The sequence below is a fragment of the Rana temporaria genome, chromosome 3 (genome assembly GCF_905171775.1).
Source record: "Rana temporaria chromosome 3, aRanTem1.1, whole genome shotgun sequence".
NCBI lineage: Eukaryota > Metazoa > Chordata > Amphibia > Anura > Ranidae > Rana > Rana temporaria.
In genome coordinates, this window is record NC_053491.1 from 238,877,381 (window position 1) to 238,896,082 (window position 18,702).

General features: G+C 40.9%; 1 protein-coding gene across 2 annotated transcripts in view; it reads left to right on the plus strand.

The window, feature by feature from the left end:
• Positions 1–18,702, plus strand: part of PDE6A (phosphodiesterase 6A) — a 167,234-nt gene that overhangs the window by 85,636 nt on the left and 62,896 nt on the right. For both annotated transcript variants that reach the window (XM_040344508.1, XM_040344509.1), the window contains exons 2-8: positions 10,831–10,983; positions 12,724–12,813; positions 12,961–13,101; positions 13,280–13,354; positions 14,432–14,496; positions 16,763–16,829; positions 17,326–17,373. In XM_040344508.1, the coding sequence (XP_040200442.1) occupies positions 10,831–10,983; positions 12,724–12,813; positions 12,961–13,101; positions 13,280–13,354; positions 14,432–14,496; positions 16,763–16,829; positions 17,326–17,373 (639 nt within the window). The remainder of the gene's footprint in view (positions 1–10,830; positions 10,984–12,723; positions 12,814–12,960; positions 13,102–13,279; positions 13,355–14,431; positions 14,497–16,762; positions 16,830–17,325; positions 17,374–18,702) is intronic.

The following is an 18,702-nucleotide window of genomic DNA, read 5'->3' on the forward strand; positions in this document are numbered from 1 at the left end:
ATAATCAACCCACTCCATCCCCTGTCTTCCACTTGCTTCCACTCATAGTGTCAGGAGTATACAGCTCAGCATCACAGCACAGAGTATATAGCCCCAGCATCAAAAATCATGGTATATAGCGCAAACAAACTAAAAAATTACACTGTTAGTAATGAAGGACTCTAAATGGGCAGATTACCAGAGACTGCGGACATACTGCACGAGATTATCAGAGACTGCAGACATACTGCACAAGATTACCAGAGACTGCAGACATACTGCAGGAGATTACCAGATACTGCGGACATGCTGCATTAGATTGCCAGATACTGCGGACATACTGCATTAGATTACCAGATACTGTGGACATACTGCACGAGATTACCAGAGACTGCAGACATACTGCACAGTGAGGCTGCAATTCATTTTTATTTTTTTCATTTGCGCCCCCCAAAAAATTTTGAGCACCAGCCGCCACTGTTCATGTATACTGGCTACTTTATATTTATTATTTGTCATTTACTTTTTTGCACATTGCACTTTATGGATACACTGAAATAAGCTGGAGGATAGCATTTATTGTTGCTGGTTTATACGTTTATATGTCCATCATTTTGCATTTGCACTTTGTTGTTCCAGTTTGGAAAAATTAAGAACATTGTACAGGTGTCTTGGCACCCACACTGGGTTGATTTATTAATGAATATCTTTTGGGAATACTGCACATTGTGATTCAAAATATTTTATGATATATTTATACTTGATTTGTTTGGCACACTATATTAATTAAGCACTAGCTGTAAAGATGTTCTTTACAAGTAGCAGGGTATAATTACCCACCTATTTATATACGTATTTTGCACGACCAAAGATTGGGAATAATAGTCAGCGCAATCCACAATTGGTTACAACGACTTATATAGGCATGAGGCGGAGTCACCAGGTGATGTCATCCAGTGACCCCACCCCTTATGACGTCACAGTCCCAACTTGCCCGGGACTGTGACGTCATAAGGGACGGGGTCACTGGGTGACATCACCCTATGACTCCGCCCCATGCCTATATAAGTCGTTGCGCACCGCACACACAGGATTACAGCGGGAGAGAGTTGTGTCAACATCGAAAGAAGAGAAGAGGGAAGAAAACGACGGAGAAGACCGGGCCTCGCTAGTAAAAGAGCTGGCAGAAGATAGCGGAGGATCCCGGCAGAGGGCAGCGGAGAGCGGGAGAAGAGGCCGGAGAGAGCGGAGAAGTCAGAAGAGACCCCCAACGTCAGAAGAGACCCCCGAAGTTGGAAGAAGAACCCCTGAGCTGCCTAATAAATTACTTTAAAAACTTGTCTAGTGTGTTTTTTTTTTTACACTTTCCCCCCCAGGTGAATGGGTAGGGGTACGATGTCCCCCATACTCATTCACATAGGGTGGGGGCCGGGATCTGGTGGTCCCCTAAATAAAGGGGCTAATAGATTCTGATAAGCCCCCCGCCCGCAGACCCCGACAGCCAAGGGCCAGGGTTGTCGGTAAGAGTCCTTTGTCCTCATCAACATGGGGACACGGTGCTTTGGGGTGGGGAGGCGCAGTGGCCCCCTGCCCCAAAGCACCAACCTCCCGCATGTTGAGGGCATGTGGCTTGGTATGGTCTAGGAGGGGGCACTCGCTCGCCCCTCTTTTCCTGACATCCCGCTCTGCGTGCTCAGGTAAGGGCCTGGTATGGATCCTGGCAGAACCGTCATGCCTTTTTTTGGTGTGGGGGTTTCCCTTAACCTCTTCCATACCGGGCAGTTATACACCCTTCCATACCAGGCCTATTCTGGCACTTCTCTCCTACATGTACAAATCATAATTTTTTTGCTAGAAAATTACGCAGAACCCCCAAACATTATATATGTTTTTTTAGCAGACACCCTAGGGAATAAAACGACGGTCATTGAAACCTTTTATCTTGCACGGTATTTGCGCAATAATTTTTCAAACGCCTTTTTTTGGGAAAAAAATTGTTTCATGAATTAAAAAATTTTTAAAACAGTAAAGTTAGCCCAATTTTTTTGTAAAATATGAAATATGATGTTACACCGAGTAAATAGATACCTAACATGTCACGCTTTAAAATTGCGCACACTCATGGAATGGCGCCAAACTTCGGTGCTTAAAAATCTCCATAGGCAACGATTTGAAATTTTTTACAGGTTACCAGTTTAGATTTACAGAGGAGATCCAGTGCTAGAATTGTTGCTGGCACTCTAACGCACGCGGCGATACCTCACATATGTGGTTTAAACGGCGTTTACATATGTCGGCGGGACTTGCGTGTGCGTTCGCTTCTGCGCGCAAGCTACCGGGGACAGGGGCGTTAAAAAAATAAATTTTTATTTCTTTTTTTTTTTTATACATTTATTTCTTTTTTTACACTTTTTTTTTTAATTTTTTTTTTTTTTTTATCACTTTTATTCCTATTACAAGGAATGTAAACATCCCTTGTAATAGGAATGTGTGTGACAGGTACTCTTTATGGAGAGATGCGGGGTCAATAAGACCCCACATCTCTCCTCCAGGCTGGAAAGCATGAAATCGGTGAAAAAAAATTCACCGATCTCATGCTTGTGGTTGCTTAGCAGCCGCAATCGCGGCTTTGTTTACTTACGGGGACCCGGGCGTGACGTCATCACATCGCGCCCGGGTCCTCCGACGGTCATAGAGATGACTGGTGACCATCTGGTCACCAGTCATCTCTATGCTTCCTGCGAGCGCCGGACGATTCGTTCTCCGGGCCCCCGATGGCACGGGAGAGCCCGGAGAAGCACCGGATGGCGGCGGGAGGGGGGGGATGTCCCCTCCCGCCGCCTGTAAGAACGATCTAGCGGCGGAACCGCCGCTATGATCGTTCTTACGTTGTGCAGAATCGCCGGCAGTTTAGAAGGATATCTGAATGATGCCTTTAGCTGCAGGCATCATTCAGATATCCACCCGGGAAGCCCAGGACGTCATATGACGTCCACTCTGAACGGCAGAAGTTCTTTGTGGACGTCATTTTACTATGGGCCGGTAGGGAAGTGGTTAAGATCCATACCAGACCGAAGGATCTGGTATCATCCTGGTGGGAACCTCATGCAAATTTTTATTTTAATTTTCGTGGGGTTCCCCTTCAAGATTCTCAGCACGCGAGTCGTCCCGCAAGTCGGATTATCTTGATCCGAATTCTGGTGCGACCTCTATTCAAATCAATGGACTCATATAGGAAACCATTGATTAGAGAAAGAAAAACATGGCTGAAAGCTAGCGCGGCGAAATATGCATTGAATTCAATGCAAAAACGCGGAAAAAACACTGCTTTTTTCCTGGCATCTGTACTAGCTTTACAGACGTTTTTTTTTAATGTCCGTGGGCACGTAGCTTAAGATCTCATTTAGATATCAGGCAATCCCTGCAACAAAAATTTAATTTTTGGTGAGATACTCCCAATAGGAAATCACACCTAAAGGGATGCAGACCCTGCAATTTTCCTCATTAGAGTCCTACAGGTGCAGCAGCTGATTGATAGATATGAAACCACTCCCATTAAATTAACTTTCCAAATAGACACAGACAAACACACAGATATTTATTCAGATTAATAAAAGGTAGGAATCTGCAACAAAGTTTGTTAAAATCCTTGCAATGTACATAGATCACCCAGAGGGGAATGCATGTTTTCTCAACAAAAGTTAATGTTTAATAGATTTTTTTTTTTATTATTAATTGTTTCGTTTTTTTTCTCATATTACACAGTTTGGGCAATTTTACCTAGATTGTACAGAGATTATACAATCAGATTGGACAGTGTGCAGCCAGCTTAAGACAATAGAGAGATCACTTGCCGTTTCCTTCGATAGGTCCATCATTGGCTTAATTTTTTTGTGCCTTGCGTATCAGAGACATTCTACAACAAGACAAGTGCGCCTCCATTTGGTTGCTGTTTGTAAAGCCTTGACTTATCAATGCCTCTGTTTATTGTATGTATTAGTCTGTTTTCCACTGGTACATTTTGGTGTTGTTTGTAGGGAATAATTAAAAAAGGCCTATATAGTCACCCACCTAAAGATAATAAAACATTATACAGCTTTATTGATTACTAATGGCTATTTCTTATGAGTAATCAGTAAAGCTGTATAATATTGTATTATCTTTAGGTGGGTGTCTATGTAATGTTTTTTTATTATTATTCCCTACAAACTGTGTTTGCATTGCATTCATTTTCATCATTTGTGAATTTATCAATTTGTTGAAATTATTATACTGACAAATCTGTATCCCATATAAAGGGAGTCGTATGCACATTCCTTCATACAAATTTGTTTCTGGTCACTGGCCCCTGAAAACAAAACCTATTGAGAGTGACATACCGTGAAAATAATTTTAAATAAAAATATAAAAACAAGATATGATATAATATATTAAAGTTATTTAAAATGCTTTTTCTTACATGCAAAGGGCCAGTTCACACTATAGAAACGCAGCCCGAATGCGTTACAGATGCTTTTCTGCATGCATGGTTTTGACTTGTTTTTGATGCATTCCAGTCTCTTTTTTCTTAACTTGAAATAAGAACATGTGTGTTCCAGTGCATTTCTTTGTGCGTTTAGGTGCGTTCCGGTGAGTTACAGTGCATTTTTGATGCATTTTCAAGTACAGCCCAGTGCAGGTAAAATGCAGCATGTTAAAAAAAATAATCTGGAACTGGAACGCTCTGAAACTGCAAGCACTGATGTGAACTATGCCATTGAAAACCATATTACCTACTTTCCATGCGTTTTTGATACAAAAAATAAATAAAAAAAAACACACTGGACTGCGTGTGGTGTGAACTGGCCCTTAAAAAGTTGAACATTATATTATATTAATTATTATATACTACTGTAAGTATTCCTAATATATTTGATAATATTTTGAACAGTGCTTCAGTATTCAGGGTTAAACTTTTACATATGAGATAAAGCTAAGGATTCACATTGAAATGAAAAGAGAAATATGAGCAAGCTCTGCCACCTGCAGGTCATTGTTGTGATTGCAGCTATGACTTCTCTCTATTATCTAGAAAGTGAGCTAAATGATTGGAAAATAATGGATAATACAAGGTTTAGGCTTGTTTACATTATTGGCAACAAAATGTGACAGAAAAAAAGGAAAACCATTGATTTGGCAAAATTATCTTCACCGTAAAATGCAGCAAAAAAAAAAAAAATGGGGTAATTCATAGGCACAACATTTTATAAACAGGCACAGGTTTGGGATATTTATGGTGAGAAATAACAGCAAAATATCACTTTGGACATTTGTATTTAAGTTCCTGAAGTAATATGTACATTTCTGTGAATAATTAAAAAATGTTCCGAAAACATAAAACACCTAATGACTTGTAGAGCAGAGAGGGTTTTTTTTTGCCAAGTGTGTCCAATTGGGAGTTTTATATTAACCACTTGCTTACTGAACACTTACACCCCCATCCTGCCCAGGCCAATTTTCAGCTTTCAGCGCTGTCACACTTTGAATGACAATTGCGCGGTCATGCTACGCTGTTCCCATATGACATTTTTTTTTCCACATAAATAAAGCTTTCTTTTGGTGGTAATTAATCACCACTGGGTTTTTTATTTTTTTCTAAATAAACAAGAAAATGTTGTTATAAAATGTTATAACGGCAGCACTGATTGGCCCTGCTAGGTGGCACTGGTGGGCACTGATTAGCAGCACTGATGGGCCCTAGGAGGATCGATGTCCCTCTAACAGAAGCTGGTTAATAGCTTTCTGACAGCATGAAGAACAAAAAAAAGAAGATAGCCGGCTTCTGTTTACTTCCATGATCAGCTGTCATTGGCTGATAACTGATCACGTGGTAAAGGGCCTCTGGGGGGGCGCCTGCAGCGCGAGAATGAGAGGCATTATATAAGCCTGCACTGTAGCCATCTTTTGGCTATAGCACGGGCACCAAGTTACATATGCCTAGTGAAGTGACTGACCTCAGGTGATACACATAGATTAAACAAATAATTCCTACAGTTGTACCTGTTTATCTGCTGACTTCTTTTCTCTACATTCATTCAAAGTGCTGATGTTTTAAGTTTGTCTGAGGGTTCAGAGAAAAGGGGTAGAGAGCTGAAATGATGGAGATGAGAAAAGCTCTAAGGCCTGATTGGAGGGAAGAGATCACCCCCCCCCCCCCCCCCCCGCACACAGCACACAGGAACAGAGCTGAGGCTGTCAATCAGCTGAAGCTCCCACCCCTGTCACAAGTTTTTAGTGTCAGGAAAACTTGTCAGCAGTGATTCATGCTGATAGCAGAGGAATGAGGCAGCAGACATCAGGCCTGGTATAGATTTTTATGGAAATCCTTACACCAAAATGAAAAATAAATCCATACCAGAACCTTAGTCAAGCATGTATCCAAGCAAGTCAGGAAAGGGTAGAGGACAAGTGAGCACCATCTCCCTCTCCTTACCATACTAAGCTCTATGCCTTCAACATGGGTGGGGGTGCTCTGGAGCAGGGGTGCTGTTGATAGGGACAAGGGCCTTTTTTTGCTAGGATTCAGGGACCCGATATTATCTGGCTCTTTGGGTTGCCCTTTCCTATGTTCTTTTTGACTGCAGCCCAGTTCTGGTCTGCTAATTGTTACGTTGTGTATGATCACGTTATTTTGCTGTACATTTGTATTATGGTGTTTCTGTATTCTCTTGGTGTAATCTTTAAAAATAAAGTATTGGGGAAAAAAAAACACAAGAGGGCACCTTCATCTAGGTGTAGCGATTTATTAAAAAAGCATAAAAGACAATAAAAATACACTCACTAGATAGAAGTAGAGCAAGGCTTGTCATAAACCCATATAGACCTTCATAGGATCAATGTGAGGTTGCAGAGATCAGCAGGCAAGTGGCTAGTTGAAGCAGAGTTTTTGATGGAAGTGCAGCTGTCAGGCTTTAGGCTGGGACACAAGCATCAGCAGCTTCCTGAAGCGGCCATTGTTTCCTATGGTTTGATAAAGGGGCCCTCCTGTCTGCCCTGAAACATGTAGCCACATCCCCTCCACTTCCTGTCATCGCTCAGCCGAGAAAGAAAAACATGGTGAATGGTACGCTTATTCAATAATGTGCCATAAATAGTATACTCAAAGAATGAATATGATGAGTATCCAAACATACAAATAAATAAATGTAAATAAAGTCCAACTAAAGCCCAATGGTAGGAGTTAGTTCATATAAAGGCAAAAATCTCATAGGGACTTGATAGAAGAAAAAACAGATAAAACATCAATCCAAATATCGACTGTTAAATTTATGAATTGGCCGCTCACCTCCAACAATGACCCAAGGGTCAAACAAGGCTCATCAGATAGTCAGATAAGGAATCCTGCTGATGGATATGTAAAGGCATCCAGGTTACGGGCAAAGACGAAGAACTACGTCCAAAACTTGGCATCAAAACATCTTGGGTAATTCCACATATAGAGGAAACAGCTCGCTCCAAGGAATGGCACTTCTTGTATAAATGGCGCTCAAAGGAAACAAAGAACAGTCATAGTGCAATATTGCCAAATGAAAAGTACATTTATTTAGTTAAAAAAACTGCTTACATGAAGTAGTATACAGCTCAGCATCACAGGACAGAGTATACAGCCCCATAGTCACTGAACAGGAGTATACTGCCCCAGCATCACAGGACAGAGTATACAGCCCAGCCTCACAGATCAGGGTATATAGCTCAGCCTCACAGATCAGGGTATTTAGCTCAGCCTCACAGATCAAGGTATACAGCTCAGCATTACAGATCAGGGTATATAGCTCAGCCTCACAGATCAAGGTATACAGCTCAGCATTACAGATCAGGGTATATAGCTCAGCCTCACAGATCAGGGTATACAGCTCAGCCTCACAGATCAGGGTATACAGCTCAGTATTACAGATCAGCGTATATAGCTCAACAATACAGATCAGGGTATATAGCTCAGCATTACAGATCAGGGTATATAGCTCAGCATTACAGATCAGGGTATATAGCTCAGCATTACAGATCAGGGTATATAGCTTAGCATTACAGATCAGAGTATATAGCTTAGCCTCACAGATCAGGGTATGCAAGTATACATCTTCTGTACTTTATACAGCTAGCTGGTAGTAAAAGTAGTAGTAGTAGCGATGATAGTGGTAGTAGTAGTAGTGATTATGGTGTTAGTAATAGTGATGATGGTGGTAGTAGCAGTAGTAGTAGTGATGATGATAGTAGTAGTGATGGTGGTAGCAGTAGTAGTGATGATGGTGATAGTAGTAGTGATGATGACTAGTAGTAGCAGTGAGTCAGTGACACCTCCTGATTGGACATACATTGCACTGGCAGAAGTCCCCAAAATGTCACCCACCCTCATGCTCCTGTCCAGCCGTGCGATCATCCACCCTGGCTTGGCCCCAGTGAGAGTGGAGAATGGCTGAGAAGCGCAGGGAAGTGTGTGCGGAATGGAGGGGCGGCCCGACTGTGAGAGTATGAGTGCAGAGCAGAAGTCTGAGCCTGAAGCACTGGCACTTACCGTTACAGGAAACACAGACACCACTCAGGCCTTTTTTACTCCACCGCTCTCAGTCCCGAACGCACAGTCGACTTCACTCCACACACAACACACAGCACAGTGAGTGGTGGTCGGGAAACCAGAAGTGCCACCGCAGTCCTGCAAAAAGCTCCGCCCGCCGTCCTCCCCGCCAATCAAACACAGCAAAGGGGCCAAAAGGACAATTGATTGTAGAGTGGCAGTATTTGCAGGTGCATCGCTTGCACCCCGAACACTCCCTAAACACAAACGAATCAGCAGATTGCAAGGTGTACAAGCGTCCCATAGGCAGCTGTGTGTCCAGTGCCTGGACACACTTAAAGGACCAATTATTTTGACTAGTTTGGGGTGTGGCGCCCTATTAACAGGTCACCACTGGGCAGCTAAGCCCTATACAGGGACCCCAGACCGAGAGCCCCAGAGTCTGTGTGTCTTGGGGTGACATGGACTTGAATGCAACTCCAAGTGTCCCCCAGGCACACACCTCACAAAGAGTAGTGTTCCCTTAAAAGCCAGGGCCCGTAGTCAGTGGGTAAGAGGTTTGCCCCTAATTCTCTCCAAAAAAAACTGTCCTGCTTAGGTCTGTCACGTAAAGGCACAACTTTTTTTTCTGGCATCAATCCTTGACAGCATTCTAAACCACATGTATGTTGCCATGGACTGGTACCAGGAAAGCAAAATTATGGTACAGTATGTGATGCAATTTACTGTTTTCCTGGTGCCAACATGGCTACATTCATGTGGTGTACTGTGTTGCCATGGATTGGCACCAGGAAAGAATAGAAAAAATAAGTGATATAACCCCCTTTCTGTTTGTTTGTTTGTTTGTTTGTTTGTTTTTGCCAGATGTGTACCATGGGGAAGAATTCAGCCACTTACTGTCCCATAGCCAAAACAGGAAGTGATGGGAAATCCCTCCAAAGGGATGGAATCCTTGGTTGTCACTGGGTGTATCAGAACTAGTGTCCCCATTGGAAGATTTCCCCTCCAGTACTGTTCTGGGAAAACCCCAAATTTGGGATTTTCTTTCACTTTCAGTGATAATGGTAAACAGGACAAATAGAGAGGGTGAATCTTCCTAATAGGGGCACAGATAGCAATAAAAAACAGGTGTCCTAATCTCTCTCCACTCTATCCAAGACTTTAAAAAGTCTGTTTCTATGACTGTTTAGTCTCCATATATGAAGCTAATACTAGAGGATAATTTGCCTAGGAACCTTAGAGAGGTATCTGAACTACTTGTCTGATCTAAATATATAAAACAGAGAAGAGCCAGATAAGAGGTTTAAAAATCTCTAAACTAATGTGGTACACTTGTGCACTGATTTTAAGTAAAACCTGGGCAGAAAGGGCACATATTAGTAATTATATATGTTTTTTGAAGTAATTCATGGGCAGAGAAAATTGTGTGGAATTGCAATTGCTGCCATCTGACCTTTAGACATTACTGATGTAACATTTATGCAGCTGACAGCTATTCAAAAAAACAAATCTTTATTCGGCTCAGAATCTCGATTGACATTGGCCTTAAATATTTTTGTAACCCAACTAAAATTGCAGGGCAGTGCCCAGCACATGTACCACGTATAGTTTATTGGGCCCATTTATTGGGACAGCACTGTGTGGCTTGTATAGATAACTGTCCCCAGCCCTACTTATCATATTTGGAATAAATGTGAATGTATTTTCTTCCAAAATCATCATCTGCCCTCACAAATGATTTTAAATGGGCACACATTTTTACAGCCACATTATAAAGTCTTTTGCCTTCCCAGTAGAGTGGAGGCTGTTATAACTGCAAAGAGAGGGTCAATGCTATATTTTTGTTTATGGTTCTGGAATTTGATGCCCAACAAAGTTATATGGGCAAGTACAAACGCTAGTACGAACATTGCTACGCTCTCAGAAGAGAGATCAGAGAACTGTAGTTAGAAGCACCCATTGATTCTCCACAAAAGCTAAATGTAAAATTATTTGAAAAAAACACTATAAAACATAGTCTGTGTCATCTTTGGGGAACATTACTCTACCTCTCAAGATTACCAGTTCATCTGAAAAAATACACAATGACAAGTACAAATTACTACTCCAGGACTACTTGACTTTTCTTCTGTAGAGTATTTTTTTTTAACTGGCGATGTCAACAGAGTTTTACTCCCATTTGATGCATTTTACCTTCCTAGACACTTGTACTTTATTTTGAATGTTTACTCGTGAAACTTGAACATTTGTTCTTGTTCAAACCCCATCATTTCTCACTTACATCTGCTTTTCTCATCTAGGATGCCCACTTCTGCAATTTCGTAGATAATCTCACAGAATATGATACAAAGAGCATACTGGCAGCCCCTGTGATGAACGGCAAAGATGTAGTGGCTGTGATAATGGCTTGCAACAAAAATAATGGCACTACTTTCTCCAAAAGAGATGAAGAGGTAAGACTGTGCTAAGGATAAATATGATGTGAAAAAAGTATCCCATCTTTAATTTGTTTAGAACTGACAGAAAAAATGATTGCTATGGATTGTTGCATTCCGCCTTATTGTGTTGTTTTTTTTTATTTTTTATTACAGGTATTTATATATCGCCAGTAAATATGCACTGATACCATTTTTTTACCAGCAAGTATGAGTACCGATGTTTTCGGTCAAGTACGCGCCAATACTGAGTACCAATAACTTTGCGGTGCAATTTGAGCGCATACAAAAAGAATGGTCTCAAATCACACTGCAAAGAACTGCATGTAATTTGAACAGGAATGCAGTGAGATTCCTATCCAAATCACATTCGGTTTCCCCCACTGCTTCTGTGTTGACCCAGTATAAAAAGACAAGAAAACATCATCTAAGTGCTGCTATGGGCAAATAGTTTATTACAATTTTTTGTAACAATTCACATAGTAAAAGTACATATCTCGCATGTCAAATACAAATCTGCAGGGTTCCTGTCCCACGAGGACCCACCAATGATGGAAAACCACCGCCGCTTGTGTACCCACGTGTGCGCTCAAAGCTGGTTTACAGGGGTCCCAGGACTTGTTACATCTTCTCCAGTCCTGTGAGCACTGCAAGAGGCCGTGGCTTTCCATTATCGGTGTGTCCCGCAGGACGGGGACACTATGACCATGCAGATTTGAATTTGACATGAGATATGTACTTTTAACATGTGTGTTGCTTTGTCACTGAATGGGCAATACAGCAGCAAAAAAGCCCCTGGAGGTGGTAAACTGACCCATGCATGTGGGCTACATGGCCAGCCCCATTCTCTGCCATGCCAGGCTAGTCCTACTACCAAGGCACTGGGGGATGGGTGGGTATAGCTGGCAAAGTGGGGTGTAAAATGTCTGACATGAAGCAAGTGGGAGGAGGCAGGCTGACATGTAACAGAAAAGGTTAAGTCTTAAATACACAGCGAGGGAGATCACCAGGCCTCAAATTGGGCAGTCCAGAAGATGACACCCAATGTGCTCCCTTCCCTACTCACCAAATTCAGCACCCCCACATCTACTTGTTTTACACCCTTTGCCAAACCCTATTCCCCTCATCTTTTTTTATGTACAGCAGACAACACTCCCCTCCGACAGATCCCCACCTTCTACCCAGGAGGGTGTACATACCGTGGGTTGCCAATCGGGGTAGCTGCTTGCTGCTGAGTGGTCCAGGGACAATGCAGTGTTGGGTAGAGGGGGGAGCAGAGGAACAGCAGCCCAGGGGTGGCCATCTTGAGCCAATCTGCAGACATTGTCAGTGCGGTCACTGTGCTCATCACCCCCACCACCACCACTTCTGCAGGCCAGCACAGCACATCACCACTTTCATCCGGCAATCTCAGATTGAGGTGTGCCTAAGGAGTGCTCTGTCCTTTCTGCACCACTCATCTCCAATGATTGACATTGACAGCAGCACCCTCATACTATGTATTGCAACCAATACTGATAGGGACAGTCTATGCCAGCTGCCTACATCAATGCCTGAATGGCAGAGCCCCTTGTGCATGAAGAGGAAATAGAGTGAGAATGAGTAGCATCATGCATGATGCCCTACATTTAAAAAAAAAAGTTTTATCCCTTAAGAAAACATTATTTTCTGGTTTAAATAACTGTTGATTAACTTTAGTTTTTTTTACGTTTGAGTTAAAATTTGGTTTGTGTAATATGTGGTTATTTTGTTTTCCAGATATTCCTTAAGTACCTCAACTTTGCCAACCTGATTCTCAAGGTGTATCACCTATCCTACCTTCACAACTGTGAGACTAGAAGAGGCCAGGTATAGCGTGTTCCTTTACTGCCATTTACCTTCTTCTAAAAAACAATGATAACTTCTGATTCAATTTCCTTCTGTGCATGGCATGGATAACTGGAAGCCATAGTGTGCTACCTATTTCTAACTTTATTTTTTTTTTATATTTTGCAGATATTGTTGTGGTCAGCCAACAAAGTATTTGAAGAGCTAACAGACATCGAGCGACAGTTTCACAAAGCCCTTTATACGGTCCGCGCCTTCCTTAACTGTGATAGATACTCTGTGGGACTGCTCGATATGACAAAAACAAAGGTGGTTTTCGCTAATCAACAGCATGTTTAACTGGAATGTATACCTTTTCTTTGTATGTCTTTGTGTGTTATGCTTAGAATTAAACATACATTTTTTTTTATCAGTGCTACATCATATACCTATTGCAAACGTTGATCTTCAAAAATAATATGCCTTTTATCATCTTGGTTTTCTGCAGGAATTTTTTGACCAGTGGCCAGTTCTAATGGGTGAAGTGCCCCCATATTCTGGACCAAAAACTCCAGATGGCAGGGTAGGTGTTTGTTGTGCTTGCCTAAATGTTTTTTGTTTTTCTTAAGAGCAATTTAATGTATAGCTAAAGCGCAACTTTTTTTTTTCTTGATTTTAGATTCAGTACACCCCTGTCAGTTTTTGGTGATTTTTTTTGTTTTTGTTTGTCTTTTAATTTAACTATTCATTGCTGTCTGTGTACCATTGGGCATATTTCCATTTGTTCTCTGTCACAGATACATTATAGAAATTGTAAGGAAATCTGCATAAAGTGATGTGATCAATACCATCTTAGACAGTTCTCATTGGAACAGGAGTTCCTTTTGGATAATGTAAGCTCTGTTTCTATTCTTGTGACAGTTGCAAAATTTTAGATTTCCAATCATTTTATGTCCAATGATAATACTCTTTAGGACAAATAGTAAAGATAAATCTCTCCAGCAGGGTCACAGACAGCAATTACAATCTAAGAGGGATTTTAGACACATGTAGAAAACCACATACTGCACCAACACACACATTTGTGCGGGTGGTTTAACACTCCCATTACCAATGGGTTTACTTAAATGAGTCCTTCAGAACAAGGTCTACAGGATTAACATAGTTAATTTCAGCTTAGTGAAATTTTTGTACAAATATCATTCTCTTATGATACTAAAAAGATTGTGCAGGGGTGCTATTACATATATACATTAGACTACTATTTAATGTTTGTGGCCTGTTTTCGATATAATATGCTGGATGGATTTTTTTTTTTTTACAATAAGACCTAAAAGCTTTTAACTATAAGAACAATATTGAACTGAATTGCCAACTACAAAAAACTTGACAGCTTCTAAGTGTGCGTCTCCGCTTGGGCAAGGCTGATACTAAGCAATTTGGAACACGATTTTAAAGCGATGCAAATTCCAAAGGCTGTGTTGACGGTTCTGATTAGTTAAGAAAACACTTTCAACAATTAATTCCATATTTTTGGATTATTTATGTTGTTTATTTCTCAGATCAGTCCATTAGTAAATGGATCCCAAAATGCCATTAGAACATTTGACATTTTCATTTTTATTATAACATTATAAGTATTTGCTTCTGCATTTTCCAGGAAATATCATTTTATAAAGTGATTGACTATATTTTACATGGAAAAGAAGAAATTAAAGTAATTCCGTAAGTTTGCTTTTTTGATTGCATTTTCTTAACTTTTGATAAATGTTTATTTTCTCCCTCAAAGTAATTGTTCGTTTTTGTTGCATTTATGTAATTTACTAAGTAATCTCTCAGGATAGTTCATCTTTTTGGTGTTTTAAACCATTTGTTAATAGTGAAAGGGTTTATGAAAAAAAGACTCTTCAAATCTTGTGCTGCAGTGAGAAAACAAAAAAAAAAAATCTTTTTTAATATAGTTGTAGTTTGATCTCTCAATACGTTCACATAAAAGGATCCCCTCCACCCACTATACCCTAATAATTAAAGTGTATGTATAGACTTTTTTTTGTAAGTTTGTAGGATGTTAAGGGACTAGAACCATTATCACTAAGAGAAATTATGAGAAATTCAAAATGTTACAGTTGTTATGAGAACACTGAGAATACCTGTTCCATTAATAACTGCCTAAAAGTGTAATTCCCCTCATTTTGTAGCAGCATCAGGGTTGATTTCCTAAAGGCATATAGGTTGGCTGCTTTGAAAGGGAAGTCAGACTTTGCAAGGGAATTTCCCCAGAGCTTATTTAAATGAGAAAACTCCCTTGTTTATTGTACAGCCTATTTACCTTTAGAAAATCAACCAATTTTTCGAACTTCTTGATCCATCAGCATTCTGAGGACAAAAAAAAAATAACTCAAAGGGTTTTTAAGGTCTCCCTACTTTATCCAAAACTAGTAAAAACTGTTTTGGCTACAAATATTTTTAAACATAGAGACCAAAAACAAACAATACAAAAAGGTTATCCTAGGCATAAGATGACAGCAGCAAGATTTGTTATGGCCCATGCTCCCCCTCTGATTGAGTGGGTTGCAGAGATGGATTATATTGAGAGGATGGAGTTCCTTCTGCACATGAATTGGATACATATGAACAATGTCACCAAACATGGCTCTCTTGGAAGGTGTTCATGGATTCATCTAAAATGCAAAATCTCCTTGCAGAACAATTGTAGGACCTGGATCTAGTCTAAAGCCTCGTACACACGCTCGGTTTACTCGGCAAGAACCAGCAAGAAAACTGCTGGCAGAGCTTTCTTGCCAAGTATACCATGCGTGTGTACGAGGCTTTCAGGTTTCTCGTCAAGAAAACGACCTAAAATCTCGACGAGAAAAAAAGAGAACCTGCTCTCTATTTTCTCGTCATGATTCTAGGCAGTGTTTTCCTGCCGAGAAACCCAAGAGTGTGTATACTTACCTGTCGCAGAGGAAACTCGCACATGCTCGAAATGACTTTGACGCATGCACGGTAGCTTCATAGGCATAGGTAGGTTGCAGAAAGATGGCGGTGACGGCATTGAATGTGACGAGCGCATGCTCGTCGTATGCGATAACGTCACTGTGTTCTTGCCATTCAAAAGAACCACGGTTCTTTTGAATGGAGTGTCTGTACACTCGGGCGGCAAGAGATTCTTGCCAAGAATCTCGTCAGGAAAGACATGGTTTTTTTTCTGACGAGATTCTGGCCCGTGTGTACAGGACTTAAGGTTGTGTTGTGTGAAGCATAATCTGATTGTCCACCCCTGGTTGTCTCTGTTTTTTTTCCTTCGCTTTTGTTTGTGTCCTGTCACCTACATCCTTTCTGGAGCTGATGAATAATGCTAAAGACTAATGTGCCATTGACTATAACTTTTGCCGGTATTATGAGGCTGTGATGTGTCCAGTTCCGTCTTAAGTCTAACAATTAGTGTTGGCAGATACACTAATTTGTCTTATAGATATGTTCCTGTACTGGTTCATCCTCTTTACTAGCATCAGCACTAGTCCCTATCATACATGTGTAATGCTTCCAGTGGGGTATTTATATGTCATATATCATGTACACTTTTATACTGCAGTACTTTTTATTGTTTGGTGAATACTTCAATTTTTTGTTTATTTTTGTTGTTTTTTCTGAAATTTTGCATGGTAAAATGTTTTCAATAAACTTAAATTGAATATAAAGAGTTTATAACGTACTTTATCCAACAATAATAAAAAACATTTTGGTTACAAATATTTTTAAACATAGGGATCAAAAACAAAGAATACAATTGTTCCTTTAGTGAATAGTTGTATTATTTGGTTGAATTAGTGAAATCTGTGATTATTCTTATGCTGAGAAATCCTGAGACCTGGAGGTGAGGAAAATCCCAATTTGTTACTACACGTGTGATCCCAATCAGACAAGAAATCTCCTGTATTCTCTTTAGCGTGCAATAGATATCATAATCTTTTCTTTAACATTTTAGGAATCCACCAGAAGATCACTGGGCCTTGAGTAGTAAACTGCCCACATACGTTGCAGAAAATGGTCTTGTAAGTATGACTGTTGTATTATATCATACATTGGAAGGACTGTAAAAATATGCAATTCTTTTTTTACCAAAGATAAGCCTATATGTACTATAGTAGAGTTTGAAATAAGATGTTGTAGTCTTAATTCCACATACTTTGAGACAGATTTACTAAGGAAGTTGAGAAACTTCATTCAATAAGTTGTAGCTATATTCTCTTTGAATAGCCAATCATATGTGCAGGTGAAATAAATAAAAATAAATGTTCTTTTTACATGATTCGATAATTAAGGTGGATCTTTACTTAATGTATTTAAATGTATAAACTCTCTTCGCTCCTTTAGTAAGCTTCAGTATTTCGAAGAGAGCTTTAATCAGGATATAACTGGAAATATACTAGCGAAATGCACTTCGAATTTTTTTTAACTAGGAGTTATAAAAGTAGCAGTATTATAGGCTAAGAAAGAATTTGTTGTGAGCTGTAATTCCCTCTTACTAAATAAAAATGTTTCTTTCAGATTTGCAACCTTATGAACACAGCTGCTGATGATTACTTTCAGTTTCAGGTAAAGCGTTCCACGACAGTTAAAAAAAAAAAAAAAAGGTTTACTTAAAGGGGTTGTAAAGGTTCGTTTTTTATTTTCTAAATAGGTTCCTTTAATCACTTCCCGCCCGGCCTATAGCCGATTTACGTCCGGGAAGTGGTTATGAAATCCCGACAGGACGTTCTAGAACGTCCTGCAGGATTTCATGCCGCGCGTCGCATCGCGGCGATCGGTGATGCGGGGTGTCAGTCTGACACCCTGCATCTCCGATCTCGGTAAAGAGCCTCCAGCGGAGACTCTTTACCACGTGATCAGCCGTGTCCAACCACGGCTGATCACGATGTAAACAGGAAGAGCCGTCGATGGCACTTCCTCACTCGCGTCTGACAGACGCGAGTAGAGGAGAGCCGATCGACGGCTCTCCTGACAGGGGGGGTTCGCGCTGATTGTTTATCAGCGCAGCCCCCCCTCGGATCGCCACACTGGACCACCAGGGATGCCCACCCTGGAGCACCAGGGTGGGCAAAAAAAAAAAAGCCAGCAAAAAAAAAAAAAAAAAAGTCTAAAAAATATATATAATCAGTGCCACCCCAGTGTCCATCAGTGCCACCCCACAGTGCCCATCCATGCCCAGTGCCCACCTATCAGTGCCCATCTGTGCCACCCATAAGTATCCATCAGTGCCGCCCATGAGTGCCCATCTGTGCCGCCTATGAGTGCCCAGTGCCGCCCATGAGTGCCCATCAGTGCCGCCTATGTGTGCCCATCAGTGCCGCCTATGTGTGCCCATCAGTGCCGCCTATGTGTGCCCATCAGTGCCGCCTATGTGTGCCCATCAGTGCCGCCTATGAGTGCCCATCAGTGTCGCATACCAGCGCCGCCAATCAGTGCCACCTCATCTGTGCCCGTCAGTACTACCTCATCGATGTCCATCAGTGCCATCTCATCGGTGCCCATTAGTGCCGCCATATCAGTGCCCGTAATTGAAAGAGAAAACTTATTTACAAAAAAATTAACAGAAAAAAATAAAAATTTAATTTTTTTTCCAAATTTTCAGCCTTTTTTTAGTTGTTGCGCAAAAAAAAAAAAATCGCAGAGGTGATCAAATACCACCAAAAGAAAGCTCTATTTGTGGGGAAAAAAGGACGCCAATTTTGTTTGGGTACAGTGTAGCATGACCGCGCAATTGCCATTCAAAGTGCGACAGTGCTGAAAGCTTAAAATTGGCTTGGGCGGGAAGCTGCGTAAGTACCTGGTATGGAAGTGGTTAAGCTAGTGCATTGTTGGTTCACTTACCTTTTCCTTCGATTTCCTTTCTAAATGCTTTTTTTTCTTTGTTTTCTTTCTTTG